At 40.8% G+C, this 23406-nt stretch overlaps 2 protein-coding genes across 6 annotated transcripts in view; one reads left to right on the top strand and one right to left on the bottom strand.

Moving 5' to 3' along the window:
- The window catches only part of LOC143124117 (echinoderm microtubule-associated protein-like 6), a 77203-nt gene extending 72082 nt beyond the window's left edge, over positions 1 to 5121 (top strand). The window contains exons 38-41 of the mRNA XM_076285430.1: positions 497 to 600; positions 1311 to 1464; positions 1831 to 1931; positions 3125 to 5121. Coding sequence (XP_076141545.1) covers positions 497 to 600; positions 1311 to 1464; positions 1831 to 1931; positions 3125 to 3149 — 384 coding nt within the window. The 3' untranslated portion in view covers positions 3150 to 5121. The remainder of the gene's footprint in view (positions 1 to 496; positions 601 to 1310; positions 1465 to 1830; positions 1932 to 3124) is intronic.
- A 617-nt stretch (positions 5122 to 5738) lies between these two features.
- rtn4b (reticulon 4b) lies at positions 5739 to 22015 on the bottom strand. 5 transcript variants are annotated; one of them, XM_076285433.1, is made up of 8 exons: positions 21033 to 22015; positions 18330 to 18386; positions 10029 to 10236; positions 8796 to 8934; positions 7944 to 8013; positions 7671 to 7717; positions 7304 to 7362; positions 5739 to 7064 (listed from the first exon to the last, which is right to left on the bottom strand). In XM_076285433.1, the coding sequence occupies exons 1-8, from the start codon at positions 21817 to 21819 to the stop codon at positions 7022 to 7024; spliced, it is 1410 nt and encodes a 469-aa protein (XP_076141548.1). In that variant the 5' UTR covers positions 21820 to 22015; the 3' UTR covers positions 5739 to 7021. The 5 variants fall into 5 exon arrangements, with proteins under 5 accessions (XP_076141548.1, XP_076141549.1, XP_076141547.1 ...); XM_076285434.1 differs by lacking the exon at positions 18330 to 18386 and having other exon boundaries at positions 21033 to 22013; XM_076285432.1 differs by lacking the exons at positions 18330 to 18386; positions 21033 to 22015 and adding an exon at positions 16197 to 17586.
- Between the last annotated feature and the right edge of the window lie 1391 nt (positions 22016 to 23406).

The following is a 23406-nucleotide window of genomic DNA, read 5'->3' as shown; positions in this document are numbered from 1 at the left end:
GCCACATTTAACCCGTGTCCGCGCCCGGGGGCCTGGGTGGAAATAGGTATCCTTTTTACGGGTTGGGGGGGGGGGGGGCAGAATGGTGCTGCTGTCAGTGCTGAAGACTAATGAGGGGGGAGGACACAAGGAGCCAGGATCTTCTGTGTCTTCTGTGTTATGAGGAGTGTTATGGAGTCCGTCGTAACAGTCGGGATAGTCTGATGATCAATGTTTGTAGAAACAGTTTCTGCTTAACTGACCATGACTGTTTCTACAGTCATTGATCAGACTATCCCAAGTGTTACGCTGGGCTACATGGTCAGTTAAGCAGAATCTGTTTTTTAAGTCATTGGTCTCAATGAAGTCGTTTTATTACAAACAAATTACAACAATAGGAAACACGTTTTTTGTTTGCTTGTTTTTTTTTTTTTAATGTTGTGTACAAATCCAGTGTCTTTGGGTTCAGTAAATGGTACATTTTGAGCAAATCCTGGTTGCTATCTCATGTCTGCAGGTGTCAACAGGAGCTTACAAGCGACAGGTGCACGAGGTGCCATCAGGGAAGATTGTGCAGGACCAGGCTGTCACCGACAGAATCACATGGGCCAGCTGGACCAGGTGCTGCCATCTGCAGTCCACACTGATAACTGATAACAGTGACACTTTTCTATAGACTTGCCCTATCTACAGAGCTTATTAGTTCTTAAAGGCACACTATGCAAGATTTTCACCTTTATGAAGCCAATTTGATGGTAAACGAACTTGTAATAGGCAAATCGTTCACCTAGCGAGTCCCTACCGAAAAAACCTGCCATGCAACTTCCAAGAGTGGCACCCCGCCAAAACTCACGAGAATCTAAAACATTGCCTTAGTAGATATAGCTCTTTGGAGATAGTTTTTGCCTGTTGTTAATCCTTCACCTCCACTACAAAAGCATTTGCATTGTGTACAGGGAAGTTTGCTATTTACAATAGCAGAGTAACATATAAATACATCGTGACTCTAGAGGGATCTCTAAACTTGCCAAAAATACCTAAACCTGCATAGTATACCTTTAACTACCATCATGTTGTTTTTGAGTATTTTGTGCAAGCGGTTTTACTTGCTAGAATAATGGTAGAATAAGCATTTGTGACAAGGGTGACTGATGAGTGGTAACTTTTTCATTACAGTAGACTACAATAGACCATAAATGAAATAGAGATAGGACACTATTTAACGTCTTCGCTCTGTTTGTGGATGTTGTCATGCTGTTATGCCTTGGAAACAAAATGTATGGTTTCTCTGGTTTCTCTCTCTCGCTCCCTCTCTCTCTCTCTCTGCGCAGCATCCTCGGGGATGAAGTTCTGGGAATTTGGCCAAGAAATGCAGATAAGGCGGATGTCAACTGTGCCTGCGTCTCACATGCTGGCCTCAACATTGTCACTGGGGATGACTTCGGCCTGGTCAAGCTCTTCGATTTCCCATGCCCAGACAAATTTGTATGTTAAAGCAAGAGCTGATGCTGAACAGGGGATCTGGTGTTACTGTTTTGTAGTTTATACTGTACACAAGACGTCTCATTTGTTCTCTTTTCCTTCTCTCTCTCTTACCTCCCCTCTCTCTTTCTTTTCTCTTTTTCTCTCTCTCCCTCTATCCATCTCTCACCTCCCCTCTCTCATTCTTTCTCCTCTCTCTCTATCTCTCACCTCCCCTCTCTCTCTCATTCTTTCTCTCTCTCCCTTTCTCTCTCTTCCTCTCACCTTCCCGGTCTCATTCTTTCTCTCTCTCATTCTTTCTCTATCATTCTCTCTCTCTCATTATCTCTTCCTCTCACCTCCCCGGTATCATTCTCTCTCTCTCTGCAGGCCAAACACAAGCGCTACTTTGGTCACTCGGCTCACGTGACCAACATTCGTTTCTCCTACGACGATAAACACGTGATCAGCACTGGAGGCGACGACTGCAGGTACCAACCATAGAATGCATTAACTACAGTTTTCTGCTTACAGTAATTTCCTGTGTATTAGCCGCATTGTGTATAAACCGCAGGACAGTGTTTTATGCAAGTAAAAAAAAAAAAAAAAAACATATAATACCATATTATCTGCCCCCAAGTATTAAACGCATAGCTGAAGAAATTTAGCAAAATCAATGTATAAACCGTGGCTAATAGTTGGAAAATTATGCTAAAGAAACTGGGATCCACTTGGTTTTCATTTACACCTTCTTTGCACAGCAGAAGTCATCTATTGCAAATGTGCTCACCAATTTTCATTGGGTTCACACATTTCTCACACCCTTTTGCAAAACAGTTAACAGTTAAAAGCCCCAAACTTTAATGGTTTCCCTGTGCTAATTCTCTCACAGGTGGTACAGATTCCTTGCAATCATTCATTATCCATAAGAGATGCCATGTCTGGTCTGTGTTGCTATTTGCAAGTATGGATCTAAGGCACATTTAGAAAAAGTACTGTGTTGCCTATTTGCTAAAGAAAACAGTACAAAAGGTGTTAACTCTAGGAATATTTCAATGAAAAATTACAAGTTGTCTTGTCTGGGTGCTTACTGTAGGTCTTAGAGAAAGTACTGTGTTGCCTATTTGCTAAAGAAAACAGTACAAAAGGTGTTAACTCTAGGAATATTTCAATGAAAAATTACAAGTTGTCTTGTCTGGGTGCTTACTGTAGGTCTTAGAGAAAGTACTGTGTTGCCTATTTGCTAAAGAAAACAGTACAAAAGGTGTTAACTCTAGGAATATTTCAATGAAAAATGAAATTTGTCTTGTCTGGGTGCTTACTGTAAATCTTACATGTCAATGACCGTTACATCTTGGGAGGAATTAATACAATTCATTTTTATTCAATACATTTAGTCTTTTCACAGTTTTTCTGATACCAGAAAGAAATGGCACAGCCATAGCAAAAATGAAGGCTGAAACTCTGTTAAAATCACACAGTGATTTGACTACAAGATGTGTTGTTTGAAGGCACAATTTGCTTTTACTGCATGTTTTAAATGTTTTGTAATTTTGGCTAGAGGGAGGACAAAACTGTAACATAATATGAAGCAAGCATAACACAAGCAATATAACACATTGTGGTTAAGATAAAATCACTAGTTTATGAAATGACATGTGGAATTGTTGTTATTCTCTTGCAGTGTGTTTGTATGGAAATGCCTGTGACACAGGCACCTCGTTCGTTTCCTAAACCTCAAGTGTCTGGCTTGACATGCTGCAAAAGAATCACCAACCTGACAGACGTGGAAGGAAGGTCAGGTGATGACAGGTTCTGAGTAGGGTAGTAGGGGTTGGTTCAGAGGTGCAATATTTTTTTGTTGTTGTTTGTGATTATTAAATTAAATTACAGATTGTTGAAGGATTCTACAAAATGCTCCATTTCCTATGGTGATTCAGTGGGGCATCCAGAGAAATAATGAGAAATATATGTTTACATAACCTGTTTTACATTAGGAATATTAAAGGGAAAGGGTTGCCATTACAGATGCTTGCTTTTTTTTTTAATCAAAGCATTTATAATGTTAGTTTCATTGTTGTGCAAATATTTTTTTTCTTATCATGAAATGTAAGTGCCTTTATGAATATTTTCATTCTTTGTTTTCATAAATCAAGGTTTCTTGGTTTTGTAAACTTAAGGTGCTAAAGGGTCAGTTGATTCTCTTACAGTTTTTCACAATCCCCAAACACTACTTTCCTTAAATTGTGCATTATTTTTCCTATACTGTAAACACAAATCAAAACCAAAACAACTATGTGTACAAATAGCAAACTCTGATAACAGACACCTCACCCAAAACCATATTTCCTTCAAATTAAATAATTTTTTGCCTTCTAGTGACACACTCAAGTCATCACAATAACAAACACACGGCTCAAATCAGATTTGAAAATACCCCACAAAATCTGTTTCTGTAATGAAACAGGAGTTTTATGCATTTAGAATCACCACTAGAAATATGGACTTTTCTATTCTGCTGTAATCTCTGGTTATAACACACGAGTGCTGCTGGTGAATGAGTGAGAGAGAATGAAGCATTAGGTTAATGGTAGGATTAAGACCTCGTGAAATTTTCTTTCCGTCAAAGAAAGTGCGTCTTTGTGTGTCAAAAATTGTGAACAACTGTAATTGTAATCAATCTCTAGACAGCTATGCATTTGAAGCCCTGCACTTGCAATCCCTAGTTATTCTCATGGAGCATGTGTCCAAACTTGAAATATCTGTGTTGGATATAGCTGACATTGTATTGTGTGGGCTTTAAAATGCATAAATCAAGTGAAGTGTTGCATACTCTGTATGTAGGAAGGTAATTGTTTTGGCTCCTGTCTTACTTGATTCAAAATTATGAGTGTGAAACAAAATGTTTTGATGGTTTTATAAAAACATTTAGATGCAGACTGAATTCACAGAATTCCTTGTATGATGTGCCCAAACCACACTCTATTGGTCCTGAAACGTGTGTAGGCATTCTACCATGCGGTAAACAAAAATGTCTAACGCTTCCTGGATAAGGGTTTGGTCCTTCAGAGAATCCTTTGGACAGTTTATTCTGGAATAAGCAGACAGTTGAGGGCACTTATAACACCAAAGTTGGCTATGCAGTCTTAATTCAGAAAAGGGGTTTCTTAACTGAATTCATAGGTCGCAACCAAAGGCAGGTTAACATACGAACTTCGAAGAGTAACGTTCTGATGTGACAAAAATGCATCTGTCCTTGTGGCAGTGTAGTGCTATGGAGTCCAGGTCTTAATTTATCATAGTCCACCTGTTCAATTCTCAGCGTTGCCTTTATGTCTTTAGCCAGTACATCTTTCTCACTGTAATGTTTAGCTCTAAGTGTGGCAGCAATATTATGTCAATATTGTTATGTGAGTCTGTATTGAATATGGATGTTCTGCATTTTTTTACTTGATCAGTTTGATTGGTGTTCAAAATTGTTTGTATCATACTGTACATTGACAGAAAATTGCTCTGTGCATGACTTTATTTTTAAACCGTACAGATGTGAAATGAATGAAGCTGGATTTCACTGAATGAATGACAATCATGGTTTTGCTTTTTATACCAAATCTCATGAAATCATGAATGTGTGATCTGTGTCTAAATGTGCTATATATGAACTTAATAAATAAGACCAGAATGTGGACAATGAACATTCATCTTGTTGGGTGGTTATTTGAATGTGCTCAAGACCCCCCAAAATACTGAGTTTGAGACTTCCAGAACAAATCAATGCAAGTCGCAAAGCCTAGCTGAAGACTATATTTTTTAAAAGCAACTGTTATAATTTTAAAATTCATTTTGATGGTCACATATAGACATACAGTTGAAACCAGAAGTTTACATACCCTTAGCATACACATGCTAAAGTTGACTAAAAAGAGGACTTAAGAGATCTTACAAATAAAAATCTGTCTGCCTCTATAGGGAATTTAACATAGGGTATGCACAGTATACTTATGAGCACCTTTATTTTAAGGAAAAACATTTATTTACAATACATTATTCTTTAACAAAGAAAATTAATGTCCTCAAAGGTTGGATTTTTCCTCATTTGTTTAATTAAGGCATTAAGATCAATTTCCAAAAGATAATTTTTTTATTGTTTTAGTCAACTTTAGCATGTGTATGCTAAGGGTATGTAAACTTCTGGTTTCAACTATATAGACAGAGAAGGACAAGTAAACAGTGCCCAGTGATTCACTGAACAGCCAAAAGCTCACCTGATCTAAAGAACACAGGCAGAAAAAAAAACATTCTTCTAGAAGCTTTATTGATACTTGTTTACAGTTCACAATGCATTCCACAGACAATTCTCATTAGAGTTCATAACAACTGTATGAAGAATCATTCACAATTAATAACGTTACTTGCATAACAAACAATGCTTGAAGTTTCCAAGTTACATTATTCTGCAGCTTTAGATACTGGGTCCACAGAAAGACAGCATATATAGTTATTGTAAATTAAAGTCAATGTCTGTAAACGTGTTTCGTCTTGAGTTTAACTAGGTAGCTGCAATGAGGTGAAACGATGGCTTAGTCGATGCACTTTTTTATCTCGCAAAGGTCTAAAAGGTTTCTAGAGATACTGAAGCATGAATTGGTATGGAGCAGCTTGGTGTGGCTAGAGAAACACAAGAGCCACAATCAAGACCTAGAAGCTTTTGTGAACCTCTACAGTTGGTGTCACTGGGGCAGACATGACTCATCACTTTCAGATGTCAGTAGAAGACTGGAGACAACTTGCTGAAGTATTTGAGGTGGACTCAAGTTCCAGACAGTGCCACAACAACTCAGGCTTGTCCCATGAAGCCCTAGCTAGCTCTTAACTTAACTGCATCATAGCATATACTGTAGCACAAAGAGTCTGTCCTCACTTTGAGCTCAGCCATCAAAAGGATTAGGTAGGTTGACACATTTCAAACTCTGTTTGCCATTTAGTCATTTCCATTTTTTTTTGCTAAATGGTTGTCTCCAGGTGTACAGCATAGTGCACGTCTGACCCAGTAAAACCACTATACAGTCAATCAATAAAACAGTAAAATCACAATATCACTAAACCATACCAAAAAGTAATATATGGACAGATGCTCAATTTTTGTCATCATGGTACCATTCAACCCTTCCTCTTAAAAAAGATGAAAAAAGTAATAACTTCCTAACCCGTGAAAGACACTACAAAAAAGAACCAGCTCACACACTTCAGGACAGTTTAAAGTGAAATACACTCCTTTTCAATGAGCAAGGACTCGATTTCATCAAACCAGTGTATCGTTTATTCATTGTTTTTCTTCCGATAAATAAGAAATTTGATGTCATTTCATTTACAAATGGCTACACTGACGAGCTAGTGATAAAAATAAAACGAGTGAATCCTGGTTTTTTATTATTATTATTATTTTCCACAGGTCATTGGGAATTTCTTTGCAGTGGAAAACACTTTTGAAAGAACAAGTGATGAGGAGGGCTTCAGATTCCCCCGTTCTTCGCCAGACCCTCACACAGTCTCAGAAGAGCTGACATCAGCTCTCCACACTTCACTCTGCCTTCTTCTTAAGACCAGGCACCTTTGCCTGGACCCTGGAACACCAGATACCACAAGGTCACATCAATACACTCACATACATACTTCTTTACAAAGAGGAACATGGATAGAGCACATGCATAATCAGTATTTGAATTCTCTCAGTGTTCTTTCTATATGGTCCCTGAAATCAGCCACATGAATATAGCTCTAACTACTTGGAAAAGTGGACGGACACAATGCTTTTCACAGGTAAAAGTGGTTTTCAATATGGCGATAAAACAGGCATACTTACTTTCCAACAATGTCTTTAACCTGGTTGTTAACCATGGCCAAGTAATGATCAATTTGTGTCTGAAAAAAACAGATTCAAAACGTATTACCACACTGATAACACAAGCAAAAACAGCATGATGTAGGCAATCAGTTGGTCTACAAGAAAGGTAATAAAGACTAATTATCAACGGACCAAAATACATTATATCATATTTCTTCTTTACACAATGGACTGACAGGAAACCTTAGTATCAGTTTGCAAGTGTGGGCACATGTTCATATTTGCATGCACTGTAGAGGGTACAGTATGAACCAAGAGAAATCCCTTTCATTTGAGAATCGCTCTGAGGTGGTTTAACTACAGACAATATCCTTTTTTGGCTTACCTGGTGCTTTTCATAGACAATTGGACAACTGAACACTGCAATCAGACCTGAAAGAAAGCAGCGAAGAAAATAATAAGACTATCACTCCATAAACATAAAATTATTCCCAGTCAAAATATTAGCTTTGCATAAGGCTTGGGCAGACTATGAATTACATGTTACTGCCGGCAATAGCAGTGGGAACTTCCAGGTAAAAATAGTTCCACTGTTTGAACACCAGCCCTTTTAAGGCCTGCAACCACAGTAAAAATGCAGTTTTTAGACGGCACTTACCCAAGATGAGGAGGGTAAGTCCATTGAACAAGGCACCAATGTAGGTCAGAATCCACATAAACACAGCAAACTACAAAAGAAACAAACACAACATTAAATACTTCACATGAATCTGAATTAAATATTTAAAACCAACCATAACCATCAAATATCAAAGACATGTCCTGTGCAGGACGGGTCATTTTTGTTAATTTTTTATATATATTTTTTTAGTTACACACGTGGCATCACGTTCAGGAACCACTGAAAATAATATTCCTCACAGTATTCCTTACAACACCAGCCAATGTTCACACAGCTTGGTACAGGGGTCTCTGCCATTGGCTCTTCTATTCCTACCAGAGGGTGCTTTGGCCTGGTGACAGACCCTTGCCTACTGCCTGCAGGGGCCCAATCCGGAGACAGTGTTTGGCTCCGTGCTGGAGGTGTTGATAGGTATGTGACCTGAGCAGCTGTGCCTTTCTATAAGGCCAAACCCCACTCATCACGTGCTCCTCGCACGGCTTTACATTGGAGGCACAGGAGTACCGTCCAGGGAAAAAAACTTCTCAACACACAGACGCTTCTTAAAGGTCTCAAGTCTCAAGTACAAACAGAGAGAGACATGTATATAGAGAACAAGGTCAGATTTATCCTGGAATAATACAATTTGTGTAATACAAAAACTCACTTTCAGCTTGCATTACAAAAGTCACTCTTCTAGGCAAAGAGAAAAATGAACGAAATGTCAACCCCCCTCCTTGCTTACTCACCACACTCACCACTACATCCTGACTTTTGATAACAGGTGTTTTTGGTGAAAGATCTCAGTAACTTCATCAACAGGGACACACTGTACATGACAAGGCTCACCTTAAGTGAATCCACCAGGTCTTCAACCAGGAAGAGTCGTCGCAGTTCGATGATGATGGAATTGATGCGGGCCAAAGCCACATCGCTGTACTTGTGAGCCATCTCCTCAGACAATGCCAATTCCTTATCCAGGTACAGTCTGCCAAACAAAACAGGGCTTTTAGCCAGGGGATTATAATGTGCAAAGCCCTATAACCACGACATGGCAGTCTCTGCTTTTAATGGGCGGACCATTTCGCTGGTCCCACAAATGATAATCAAATGAAAATTAAATTTGAACTCTTATTTGTGGTCGTTCGTGTGTTGGTTTCTTTGCATTACACATACCAAGTCCTAGATGGACATTTATGCCATGATCAGTTGGAGCCTTAAAAAAGGGGATTTGTAGAGATTTCCATAAAACCGGTTTCACACCCCTCTGCAGTGCCTGGATTACATATATGTCACATATATAGTTACATATATTAACAAAAGCAGACTTGCTTACACAAAATCTTTGATCAAATTGTAGTTGGGCTGGTTTGTTAATGGGAAGATTTTCTTTTCTTTTTCATTGATTCCCTAAGAAAACTCCTTTAAGAGGGACTAAACGGCTTAGTCATGACTGAGCACCAATCACTTTCCCTCCAGGCTAAACCCAGCTAATTTGATCTTAATGACCAGCCAGGCCAGCTACAAGGCAAAGTGAGGCTCAGCACAATTGCCAGGAAATGGATAAGCTATCAGGCTAGCTTGGTGTTTCCTTTGGCAACAGAGTTCAATACATACAACACCACACCAACAAATTCCTGCTGAAAGCTCGGACTCCAGCTCCGCTCATCAAAACCATATAGAAAATCAGAGCATGAATGTCTACATGCTTGTGGTCACCAAGTGCTACTGCAAAACAAAGGCCCAATCAGACAAAAAGGGACTGGCAGCTGGTAGCCACGGGAGACCATGGAATGTTCATGAAATTCAGTGACACTTGTACAGCCATAATAACCACTGTCTCACAACAACATTTCGCCAAAGTTAAACTAATCTCAACTATTGATGCAACAAGTGATAGTTGAAAAGCTAATCTGAGTGTGACTGCCACTTACTTACATTTATTCATTTAGCAGATGTTAACTAGCATAACATTCAACGTACAATGCTGAGGAGACCTTAGGGAGGAATCAATGCACCAATCAATCCTATTACTAGAGAAGGAGAGTGCAGACATTATAAGTACAGTCAAAGTGTACTTACTTGAATGGGTGCCCCTCGTCGGATTTCTGGATGGCCTGGAGGATGCCCTTGTATATCCTGAAGGTGATGGTGACCGAAAGGAGGGCCAGGGCCACGTAAGAGAGAACGCTGATGATGCTGCACATAGTCAGGGAGAACAGAAGCAGCAGGTTCGCCCCAAACACCACGCCCGTGGTCTTGACATCGCGCCAGTACAGGAGGTCGACCACTGCAGGCCAGAGGAGGAGGAAGAGGAAGGGTCAGTCAGATGTGTGTGAAAGTGCAACATGAGGCCTCTGCACCAAAGAGTCACAGTAAAGAGCACAGGCTTTTACTGTGTGGCCCCTCAGAGAACACTGAGAAATGAATTTAATGCATCAAAATAACATTCAAACTCAAAATTTACATCAAAAAGAGAGCCTTGGAACTAAGGTTGTGCTGATGGAATGAATGAAATGTAAAAGGTGGAAAAAATTGGAAGACAAAAAAAAACACACATCATATCATTTTGCCAATCTGAGTAAAACAAAATATATGAAAGATAAATGAATAATAAATAAAGTCACTATGAATTTGTCCCTTAATCATGCCAAGTCATTGCCTAGGTGAACCCAGACGAATCAGTGAGCACATTTCACTTTACTCTGTAGACCTGTCTGGTGATCCTTCTATTCCAGCCCATTTCTGAATCACCAAAAACGAATTAACCAATCACAGAAAAGGATGGGTGGCAGAGGAGACAGGGGAGGGTAGGTAGCACTGCCAATGGCTGTGCTGATGGCATCAGTTTTAAATGACACCGATCTGCATTTTCTTTGAAACAGAGTAAACAACTGCATGTAAAACCTTCAGAAGGGATTCGGTAGGAGTATAATGTACCAATGTAAGTACAATTTCACCATTGGTTTCAGTCAGCTAAACTGGTGTGGTCACTGGTCAGGGCCTTGTTGACACCTGACCAGATATTACAAATGTCTGAGCCACCGGGGTAACCCATCTACACAACAAAACTAGGTTATTAGATCATGTGTCTAATAAAGTTATTGTCCTATGAGAAATTCCACTAGTTGTACACTACGACTACAGCTCAGCACTTGTCACAACAGTCAAAGGTAATCCTTGATGTCCTAGTCAGCTGACAGCCAAGACACGGTGCTTGAATAGCACGCACTGAAGTGTACACTACCAGAATAGAACACAGACCCGGAGGGTTAATCCCTACAATACTCGATTTCAGCCTGCGCAGTCATATAAACTCGTGCAAAGCGCACACACCGATTAGCGGCTTTTTAGATAGCCTACAGTTACTTTGAGCAAAGTGACGAGGTGGGCTTGGGTTAGGGTTTACAGACAGTTAGGGGCTAGGGATCCCCCCATGTTCGAGTTTCAGTACCAATTCCTGACAGGTCAGTCTAGAATTAGATTAGAGACATTCCGACTGCTGAACCTGGTCGTTTAAAAATATTATGGCATGTTCAAAATTGGTGCGTGTTCAGAATTCCCTTCAGCAGCAATGAAAAAGCTTTCTAAAATAAAAAAACATAGCTCAAAGAGGGAATTTATATACAGGCATTAACCCCTTTTATCCAATTCGCGGATGGTCCAGCAGAACCTGTCTCACGGCCATAACGTAGTTGTGAGAGACCCAACTCCTGATACGTTTCAGAATTGAACGCAATAGATTAGAACTTCTAATTGATTTACCATGCCAGTTCTATACAAATGACTCAAGCCCATAAACGCCTCTACCCAAGCTTCACATTGAGGCACATTTTCTCCATATATAGACGGCTAACATACGCGCTCATGACCACGTCGCAATGCATGCCTTTCGGTTGCAGTGTCCTTGTAGACTTTGGTCTCCGGTATTTTTAATAATGTATGCATTAGCATTCAATAACTGACTACGGCTACTTGGTCATTCCGAACGTGTCTGTACATAAGGTAAGCATGAACCATCATCTGGAGGATCTAAAAATAGCCCACACATTGTGAAGCGTTCTGATCTCATCCTATTACACGTTCGTTCAAACTAGCCATCCTACAGCGAACATTTATCTTTATAATGACGCAAACGATACGACTGGCAGTAAATATGGCAGGCGAAATCCACAATTGACATCACTGGCTCAGTCCACCGATCATATTAGCAAAGTCCATGTAGCTACACTGTAGTAGACAGCTAACGGTGCTACATTCGGACGGGCGTTAATCGCACCACTAAATAAACACTATGTTAATCATAACCAATCACCCAATTCCACATTTTTAACTGAAAATAGAATAACAAAATACCACACTCCGAAAGAGAAAACACGAATTTGCTAGCCTGCACAGATAAACCAGGGATAATGACAGAACTAACCCCGCTTGGCATCCATCTTGCGCCTCCGAGCATGCACCAGCACTCTCTCTGTGCTACTCAGCTAAGCAAGCGGGAGAGGGAGGCACTTCCTGCTGGATGGCTTGTGGTCCTGACAGTGTCGCTAACAGGCACGTTATGGTGATACAGATTGTAGGCCTGTGTGCCTTCTTATTTACACGTTTTCCTATTACACATCTAAATTAATTATCAGCTAGTCATGTATGTGATGGAGATAGGCTACATGTGGTCACAAGCAGCATTCAAATCAGATAATTGTATGTGACTGAACATTCGATCATCGATTTAATTGCCTCTATAAAAGATAGACTAGGCCTACATAATTGGATATACAACAGAAGATGGAGAAGGTCACACCAGAATTGTGCATATGCCCCATCAGATTCCCCTTACAATGCAACACTGCACTAACATCTAAACCTGTCAAATATGGAAATCATGCAGGCTTAATATTACTGAATGAAAAGGTATCCCTCTGTTCTAAAGACTATGTGGCAAACATGAAAATGCATAGTCATGTCGTTATGCCGGGTCAGAGGTTTCTTGGACAGAAACTGTAAAAGTTGTGCAGTCAAGCCACGTGTCATCCTGACAGGCCGATTGGCCAGTTCCAGATGGTCCTGCTGACTGCCTACCTGATGTCACAAGAGTTCTCACAATCATTCTCAAACTTGTGAAAAGCAAACATGAGATGTGTCTCCCATGGAATATCAAACAGTGACAACTCACAGAACTTCCACACACACATTCTTTGTTTTATAACACGGTGACAGAGTGTGTCATACACCATATACTGGGAGTGTAACATTTTACAGTCCAAGTGATGTGATGCCTTGATGGCTGACCCTTCACATAATGCCCTTTCTGTTTCAGTGTTGTAATTGAGACACTACCAAATGTTGTAACAGGGGACTGTGTCATAACTCATGAAGATCAGAAGACTCAGAAGGACAAACTATGTTAATCTAAGCAAAGCGTTTCATCGGTACAATCTAAAATCAAACCAACGTTGGATAATAAAACTTTAAAAACAGCTGGCCTGGACCACACTAAAGTTTAGAGCATCACCGTCAAGTCAGGCAGTGGCTGAACCGGATACCCTAGCCTACCCAAGAGTGTCATTTTAAAGTGTCATCACAAAGGATTCCACTGCTTCATCAGTACCTCAAATTCAATGAATAGGGAACATCAGTTTCACAAATGACTGCACCAGAGCACCTTTGTACAGACTTCTATGACCAGGCCATTGCTGAATGAGGTACAAAGGTTCCCTGCCTGGGAGGCACAGCAGTAAACAGTACTGACAGCAAAAAATATGTTACTGTTCAATTCCAAACTCAAAATGACATATGGACTACAAAATCTACACAGCAGTTACACACCCCACGATTACTTGTTTGATTAAACTGTCAAATCATCATCATTATCAGGCTATTCCAAGATCTTTGCGAAAACATATCAGCCTCTCAATATCAAAAACAGCAGCCAAGCCAAGGGATCAGCTTCAAACAGTTCTCACTATTAGCACAATTCCACCATAGAGACAAAGGCTAATATGACTGTACCCCTTTTCCAGTTAGATCCATGCTGGCTGTCCGTATTCTCCATGTTTTCCATCTGGAAAGACGACCCGCAGGGATCAGTTGGGCATCCCAGGCAGCGTGTGGAGCACTTGGCTGCAGCAGCAGCGGGTGGGGCACAGGGAACAAGGAGGAGGAGGAGGAGGAGGAGGGGGGAATGAAGGCTCCCACAAGTGAGTCGATTGCAGCGCTCCCTCCCTTTTGCTCTCTCTCTCTCGCTCTCTCAGGCTGCAGGGCTGAGGTCAGCTGACTGTCTGCTGGCTCGGCGAGCGACTAACGCACTGACGCAGCGACTATAAACTTCCCCACTGCCAACCTCTCCCTCCACAGCACACACACACACACACACCATCTCCCTTTGTCTCTCTACCCCACTACAGTCACACACAAACAGTGTATAGACCTCCCCATTGTCACCCTCTCCTTCCTCCTCACGCTCCTCTCAAACACAGAATGGAATCTTTCTTTCTGGAGTTCTGTGAACTGATCTTCTATTAATAATGGAGAGTAAGCAAATATTCTGGTTGAAGTTCTATTCACTGATGCCATACAGACGCATCTCATAAGAGCTTATACGATAGCTTGCGTAACTGCTCTTTCCTTAAAGGATTCGATCTCCACGTTATTCGTCTACCAGCAGTTCTCAACACATTCACACATGCTACAAGTCAGCAGTACTTCCCCCAGTGCAGAGGCAGAGGGGTATACAGTACCACTAGGGGGCCTTTCCACTAAATATGCCTAGTCAGTATCTGTGCTTTAAAAAAAGTGTATTGAATCTGCGCTTCAAAAAATTGAGACTGAACGCCCACATGTAGACAGTGGAAATAAAAACCACAGAGTGGAGTCAAAGTCTTACAACAGCATATCAGGTTTGGTGCCATTTGAAATAAATGGCAGTACAAGGATCACATTTTGGGGATGGGCTGAAATGAGATAGCTACTATTCGGGCTGAAAGGACTAGTATTGCCAAACACGCTGAGCCTGAGCCTTTATAACAAACAATACACTGACTATATATCTTCAGTCAAATAGATAAGGCAATCTCACTGATAGGTTCAGTCAGTGTTGCAATGCAGGACAGAAAATTCCGGATGGCAATTACATTCGACTCCCCATGGAGCCATTACCACACTTAAGTGTAGATTCTTCAACATGATATCTGGTATATTGCTACTGATAACGAAAACAGTGAATGAAAATGATAAACCGCTCTGTACAAGACAATGCAAATGTCTTAGACAGATCCATGAAAATAACTGCAGAACCCTGCAAAAAGTGATATTTTACCAAGTGTTATATTCTTGAATTAAAACATCTAGAAAAAGTCTAGTTAGTATTGTTTTTAGTAAAGATACTTACTTTGAACTTTCACATGAGATTATTTGACTTAATAGGTCAAAATCTTCTTAAATTAAGGAATAAAAATAAGTACATTTATCTGCCAATGGATTAAGTAAATTTATCTTAAAAATAAGTATTTATTTTGTCTTAATTAAAGAAGATTAAGTTTTTAAGTCACATAATCTTACAAAAAGGCCCAAAGTAAGTATCTTATTACTAAAAACAATACTAACTAGATTTTTTTTTTTTATCTTAACATAAGATTATAACACTTGGTAAGATATCACTTTTTGCAGTGAAGAACTGGCAGCTTTTCAGGGAGTGAGTAACATACTGTCTGCATAATGCTTAACAAAATACCTAGTGCACTTAATTGCATTTAGTTGACCATTAAAAGACTTCATTGACCCTTCATCCCACACATTCTTCTGGAGTACAGGGCTTGAATGTGCAATAAAAAAAACAAATGCAGATCAAATAAACTAGAACAGATAATTCAATTAAATGTATGTGGCTTTGTGTCTAGCAAGACTGCAACGTTTGCAGATCTTTCAACATAAACTGTTGACTCTAAAAACCAAAATGAGATAAGGATATGAAATAATGGCTACTAAATAAAAGTTTACGATGATAGAGAAAAATATGCCATTTAAGTTAGTCATGCATTTGCATGCACACACACACACACACACACACACACACACACCACATGCTCACACAAATTCAGTGTTGATGACTGCATAGTGGTGACTGTTACATGCATAGAACATAAAGCAGAAAATGTGAAGAACAGAATGGGACAAAAGATGGATGAGTTTGGAGAGGGGTGAACTGAGTCTTCAGGGGGGGATGAAATGCTTTACAAAGGCCCATGGAGTTACCTGATCCAACATTAAGGTTTGGCATCTTCACACTGGTCTTCTCAGCAGTTGTCTTTGCTGGGCCTGTGTAGGACTGAGAGGGAGGGGCTTGGAAGAGGGACTCCTCGACATCTGCTAGTTCGAGGCCAGCCTTGCTCCTCTGAGGAGAAGACTTTCCTGGCTCTGTGAGAAGAAGGTATGAGCTCTGATTGGCTGACATTTCCTGGGATGTTGAGGATACCCCAGTCACGTGGTCTTCTTGCTTAAAATGTGAGGTTGGTTCTTCGTCCATAGTGAATTCTGATGTCTTTGAGAACTTTGTGGAATCCAGCGTTTCCAAAAACTCATCAATTGCTCCCCGGGGTGGTCTTTCGACAAACTCAAACTCTTCAGAGGAGACTTCCTGTTCAGATACTTCTTCCGCTGCCTCAACTACCTCTTTATCCTCAGGCACCACCTTGTCACTCTCTACCTGGAAGATTGCTGGGTTTTTAGCCATCGCTTCCAAAACTGGGGACAAAGAATCTGCTGAGGGACTTTCAGAGTCGGAATCTTCTCGAGCTTTCCCACTAGGGAAGTTTAGACACTCAAACTTGTCTGCTACCTTAGTAGACACCAGGTTGGATGGGTTCCAATCTTTATACTCATCTTGTGGGGGCTCAATGTCATGAGTGTCCTTGGTCTCCTTGACAAGGTCAAAGGCACCAAAGCTCTGCTCAGTGACTTTCTCCTCTTCGGGGGAACTCGCTTTCGCTTTGGCTTCTGTTTCTTCAGCCATTTCCTTCAAGAGTGAGATCTTGGAGTCAAAAGTGAAAGGATTGTTGGCAGACAAAGATATAGGGATGTTTGGTGATTCAGTCACTCGTCTGTGGACCGGGCTGAGGTCTGGACTCCCTTCAGAGGAGCCAGAGTCAATCTTGTCTGGGTTCAGAGGTGAGGACTTCAAAATGTCGGGCAGAACTGGGGGCAAGCCAGGTTGTTCGTCCTCTGCGGTAGCTGTTGAGAACTGTAGCGAAGAACTGAAAGGTTGCATGGCCGGCTCTGGTGCCGTCGGAACCGGATCATAGGTTTTCTCTATATCCTGAAATGGAGAGCTATCTTGCATTTCTCCGTCATGTGCGTATTGAACTAAATCAGGTGTCGGACTCTCAGACATTTGGGCTGCTCTGCCTCCAACTGGGTCGTCTTCAAAATGACTAAGCCCAGTGCTCATGCCATCCCCTAGGTTAATGCCTTGAAACGGATTCTTCTGCATCTCATAGGGAAGGTCATCGTCTGATCCTCCCAGCAGGTCGTGATCGTACCCAGAGCGCCCAGACGTCATGTCCTTGTTGTCGGAATCCATTGAAACCTTGGCACTATCCTGTGAAGCTAGTAATGAAGAACTCCAGTTCTCTGTTGGATTAGAGGCATTTAAAACATAAATCAAATAGTTCAGGAGGGGGGTAAACTGGATTGGACATGGGTAGTGGGAATGGAGGGGATCCACTGGAGGCACCAAGGCCAACAGTCATCTTAGGTGTCCTAGGCATCATATTTTAAACCTCAGAAACTGAGCCCTAACTGCAGTGCTCTGCCTGCATTTCATTCAGAGTTGTCTGATTATAATCACAATCAGGCTCAGTGCTGCTAATGTGCCTGGAGTGAATTAAAATTATCTTCTGAGAGTGAGAACAGTTAGTGAAGGAAAGACCAAAACTGGATATTAAGGTAGACATACCACTTGGTCTTTTGTATGTGTGTGTGTAAATATCTCATTGATTAATATAGACATACTCCACACTCAAATGCATTTAGCATCATGCCTATATGCCTTCACAGAGGCAGAGGAGGTGTTTCCCATCAGAGTAGGTTAAAGACAAAGTTCTGACAGGCCATCCTTTCACTCTGTATCAAAATATAAGCTTATCTGGAAAGCTAACAAAGCCACGTGAAGTGCATGCTATTACTGCATTGTATTTACTATTTCATCAGACACTTTGCTCTCGTATAAGTTTTCAAAATGCAAGACAAAACTCACATTTTTCTCTGACAAGAAATCGTGCACAACAGATTCAAATGCATTAGTTAGATCCGCATAGATTATCAGAGGACTGACAAAACAACAAAAAGTGGTGAAATATAGTCAAGTCAGAAAGCAAAGAGGGAACTTGCCTCCAGGGAATTGCATCAGAATCTGAGATGGAGCAAAGGCAGGAAGAGCAGGTTCATCTGAAAGGAAAAAAACAAACAATGCCGACAGCAGCAAGGGACAGATAATCAGAAAGAGAACAGTGTGGAAAGAGGTAGATGAGATTAGGAAATACAGGAACACGATTTCAGCATTTACAGTCCTCCACTGTAACCAAGCAAGAGCAGATGGAATGGGATTGGGAGCCCTTGCTCAAAGTAAAGTGGACAAACTCAAGAGGAGAAATATGTTAAGGTGAACAGTTTCAGTTTCAGCATAGAGGTCATCAGTGTAAAGCAACCAGTAAAGTATAGGCCCAATTACATACAATGTATTAGCCACCCAATTTAATTCCATTAGTTAATAGTCCATTTAAATTCCTTCTGCATTAACATTATTGAATTAGGTATTTGATGCCCTTTCATATCCAAATCAATACATACAGGTGTAGTAAACAGTAAGAGTAAACAATGTCTAATGTAATCCATATTTCTTATTCTTCGCTAAAAAGGGTAAATACGGTGATCCCAACTAACGAAAAAAATGATGAGATGAAATTCAACTTGGAAAAGAGAAAAAAGTTTAAAATCTAAATCCAAAAACCTCAACACAAAGCCAGAATATTTTGCTGGGTACTGCTCTGAACACATACCAAAGAGAAGAAATGGGTTTTTAATATAGTAGCCTATGTTAAAAATAAATGAATGAATAAATAAATAAATAAACAAACAAACAAACAAACACCTCGATCTGTGAAACTAAAGAGGCTATGAAGAAATAAAATCGGTCCTATAGCATATAATCTCCCAAATCGGATTTGGTTTTATCTGAAACCAAAGTACTGCTTCCTGCTGGGTGGCAAATACATATTTTGGTCAGAGTCCAAATGAATTTCTGAGCCTTAAGCCAACATGTAGGCTATTACACCACCCCTTGGTGAAACAGAGAGTAGACACAGGAAAGCAACATAGGGTCCAGAGGGGTATAATAAGAGGGAAGGTTACGGACTTACTCAGGTAACTTCAGGAGTAACAGTTGATCTTCAAATAACACAACACTTAAGAAACAATAACTGCTTAGAGCAGACATCAGTGGTTACTCCAAAAGTTACCTGGGTTAGCCAGTTGCCTTGCATCATAGCACAGCCCTAAGGAAGTGTAAATGACATGTGGAAAATGTGCAACATTTTCTAAGTCATCTTCAATCTTACATTTTACGTTCTTATTCTACAGTCGATTTTATGACCATGGGCATTAATCAGTCATGCTACCCTAGGAAATGTAGAATTCATGTCATTACAACTAGTATTTTTTTGTATTATTATTATTATTTCAACTGGTAAAGCCTACAGTTGTAGGCCACAAGCCATTATTTTTCTTTGGGCAATGATCTCATCATGGGGCTCCATTGACCACACCCTCTCAATCTGTTGTCCCACAAAATACACCTCGGCCTAGGAGGTTAGCTACAGCTGACACAGCCTTCGGAGGACTTGCATTGTTAGCCAATATCGGTCTGTCAGATTCACTTGTCATCATCAACCCCGCCCTCAATTAGACATCGTGATTTCCCCTTGCATAAAGTTATTAATGGAACATGACCGGACATCTCACTCGGTTATACTGTACCCAAACTAGATCAAATTTAGTGAAAACCACAACAGTAAAATAATGTAACAGATCTAGGCTAAATCATCAACACCACTACAATTAACATTACAGACCAAGCCTCACAAATTCAGCAGTGTTTAATAACAAACAAAAACGCTAGATCCAAGCAAGATCCAATCCACTATCCGTCTAAAGGGTTATGAAACAACGATGTTGGTATTTAAATTGTATATTACAATGTATATCTAAAGTTCGGACGTGAAGTAGTATTTCACTTTCCCATGTAATGTCTTTGTTTCAGCATCGAATAGCTAACTTGGCTAGCCTGCTATAAGGAGGAGACCAAATCAAGTCGAGACATAATGTTAGAACAAACATTTCACACATCCCACGTACATACAAAATCTGATTTTGTGTTTTTTATGATTTAATTAGAAGTTCAGTTATAGACACTGTAACGTTTTAACTGCCTGTGTGACAAATGCAGACAGATTTAGCACAGCCAAGCACTCATGCTACGCCTATGCTTTGCTATGGCTATTTCATCCGCGCATTGACGCCTCCTGATGTTGGCAAATGAAAACAGGTGGGCCGCATCATCATTTTTAATGCCTTGAGCTCATGGCAAGTCATCATGAGCACCGGTAACCGAGTAATAACCCCAAGAATAATACTTTCCGTATAAATTCAGGAGAAAAGGAGTTCGATTATAGACTAAACATTTACCTAACACATGTTTGCGGCAATGTAGGCTATGTTATAACGCTAGGCTTGCCATGTCTGATCAGCCGGGGCAGTGCTCTGCTAGCAAGCTAAGTAACGTTAGCAGCATCATACATCAATAAATATTTGCTGCCATTAAAAAATGTAATTCATAATGGCATGTGATGTTATTTAGAATAGTCAAAGTACAACAAAATAGCCAAAAACGTAAATAGAAGTGCCAACATTTGGTTGTGAATTTAGGAGAAAAGACATGATGTTACCACATTGACACTAACATTAGCTAACATCGGGAACCCCATCATTTTCGGCCATAAAAGGAACAATATTGCAGTATCATATTGGAATACTTACAGGATGGTGCCGTGAGTGCAGGCAATACCTCTTCGACTGGTGCTTCCACTTTAGTGGGTTCGGGTACAGGAATTGGCTCTTCTACTTTAGGGGGTTCAACAACAATGGGTTCTTCGACTGGAGCTGCCACTTTAGGTGGTTCCTCTGCTATAATGACAGGTTCTTCAACTACGACTGGTGCGGGTTCAGGCGGTGCGGATACTACCACTGGTTCTTCAACCACTGGTGCGGGTTCAGGCGGTGCGGATACTACGGGTTCAGGCGGTGCGGATACTACGGGTTCAGGCGGTGCGGATACTACCACTGGTTCTTCAACCACTGGTGCTGCCACTGGCGCTTCCACTTCGGGCTCTTGCGTATGGTTTTCCTCTACTTTAGGCGTTGTTTCCTCGGGTGCCTTTTCCTCTGTTTTAGGGACGGGTTCAGCTGCTGCAATCTCCTCCGTGTGTGCTGGCGCTGTTGGGGCTGCTTTTTCAGTCACCGCCTCCTTTGTCAGTTGCTCCGTGGCATCCTCTGTGGTGCTAGTCACTGAATCTGCCGCCGGCGCCTGCGGCGCTGTTTCTGGTGGCACTTCGGGTGCTGAAGGGATAGAGGAGAGGTCCGTAATCTCCATCGGTGGTTCCTGTGGAGTGTCTATAGGCTCCTCAGCCATGTCTGAAATTTCTTTCTCGACAACTTTTGCCTCTGCTTCGTTGACGGGTTCTTTTACATCCCCCATTCCCTGACTCACCTCAACTTTTGGTTCTTCGTTGGGGGTTGTTGAGGAAACTTGTTCAGTGTCTGCCATCTCTAAAACGTGGAAGTAATTTACCCACTCCTGAGTAGATGGCTACTGCTCCTAATCCTAGAGAGCAGGAAAATAACTTCTCTTTTTGAAGGTCTGCACAGCCTTGTAATCCCAACAAAAAGAGAAGTGCGCCACGAGCACCTTCCACCACGGAGCAGCTGAAAGCTAGCCGCTCAGGAATCGAGTTCGAAGCTAATACTGCAGAATATTGAAATACAAGCAAGAATTGAACAACCAATTACTGACCAATAACACTGAGTGATACCATCTGTGACCAATACGTTTGAGGAAAGAGTGACTTGTCACCGCCCATGGTAAAGGGGGGTTAGCACACCCCGTCCCCTCCCATTTCTCAAACCCTTGGTTCTGAAGTTAATATGGGTGAGTCTGAAAGTGGTGGACAGAATGACATAACTTTATGTAGCAGGAGGCGAAGTTCATTTTGTAGACCGCTCCTGTTACATAATAACGTAGCCTACTGTACTCGTCACGCAGGGTGACAGGTAGGAGATTATATACAGGGAAAACGACATAGGGATGAGACTAGCTTAGTTCACGTCGTCCATCTCAATCATTAACTCATTTTGTTTACGCGGCATGAAAGGATGGCTTGTGAGAAAGTTACAAAATTGACAATCAGTCAGATATGACTTCATTCTTAATTGTTTAGGCATATCCTAGCACAAGTAGACTAGGACTTGAAGCAGAAACCTCTTCCCAAATACATGTAGCCTATACCTCCCATGCACATTTCCATAGTTTGGCATGTGGTCGCCATTGAGCTGTATGCTATACATAGACAGCTCTAAAAATAAATGTAAATGTATCTGCCTTACATGTACTATGACTGTTTCAAAGGTCACATGTTTTTTCAAAAATGAGAACATGTCAGGTAATCTTTTGCTTTTATAGAAATGCCAGGATTTGTATTGAATAAAGCAAATAGTGAGTAGACCTAGTTTGTAGACCTAGTATATTGTCATACGATGTTCAATATCCCCCAAAATGACATCAAACTTAATTAAATAACTACTTTGGGTAATCAGTTCAGTCTCAGTTTATCTTTAGGTTTCATCATTTCATACTTACCCATGCATTTTAAACATCAGTTAAAATCAATAAACCTTTTCCTCCTATTCCACACATGGTCCATATGTATACCTTTACAATGTGCTTAGGTAGGCAATTCCTTGTCCTCTGCTGGTTGGGTTACTACCACACATGTGCTCCAGTTACAGTCATCTGCCAGAAACACATCATGCAAAGACTGCACCTGGTATAGAATGCTCTGCACTTTTTAGACAGACACCAGCTACCAAGACATGTCGGACCCCAGGAAGAATAGCTGGGACTAATGGGGGTCCTATAAACAATAAAACATGGTATCATTTATTGGTAAACAAAAGGCAAAATTAGGATCAAAGTTGATTCAGTCAGTCAGTAACACAAATGGCCTACCATTGGTTTTACCACTGCGTGTACTACAAGCACTTTTAGCCCACCATTAGATTATATTGTGGCTTATTTTCTCTTGGTATTAAGTTTTTGAGAACCATTATTAGCCTACACAGAAGCTTGGGAAGGTTA

Source organism: Alosa pseudoharengus, unplaced genomic scaffold (assembly GCF_046254945.1).
Source record: "Alosa pseudoharengus isolate Yale_2024_CS ecotype anadromous, Long Island Sound unplaced genomic scaffold, YU_APseudo_1.1 YU_APseudo_1.1_scf_15, whole genome shotgun sequence".
NCBI lineage: Eukaryota > Metazoa > Chordata > Actinopteri > Clupeiformes > Clupeidae > Alosa > Alosa pseudoharengus.
This window is presented reverse-complemented; position numbering and strand designations above follow the sequence as displayed.

Bases quoted from the DNA above. Each gene is read 5' to 3' on its own strand.
- rtn4b (XM_076285432.1), bottom strand. From the start codon at position 17,520: ATGGATTCCGACAACAAGGACATGACGTCTGGGCGCTCTGGGTACGAT. The intron at 7,718-7,943 runs GTAAGTGCCGTC...GCTTTCTTTCAG, and splicing joins ACTTACCCTCCTCATCTTGG to GTCTGATTGCAGTGTTCAGT. The intron at 7,065-7,303 runs GTAAGTATGCCT...CTGGTGTTCCAG, and splicing joins GTTAAAGACATTGTTGGAAA to GGTCCAGGCAAAGGTGCCTG.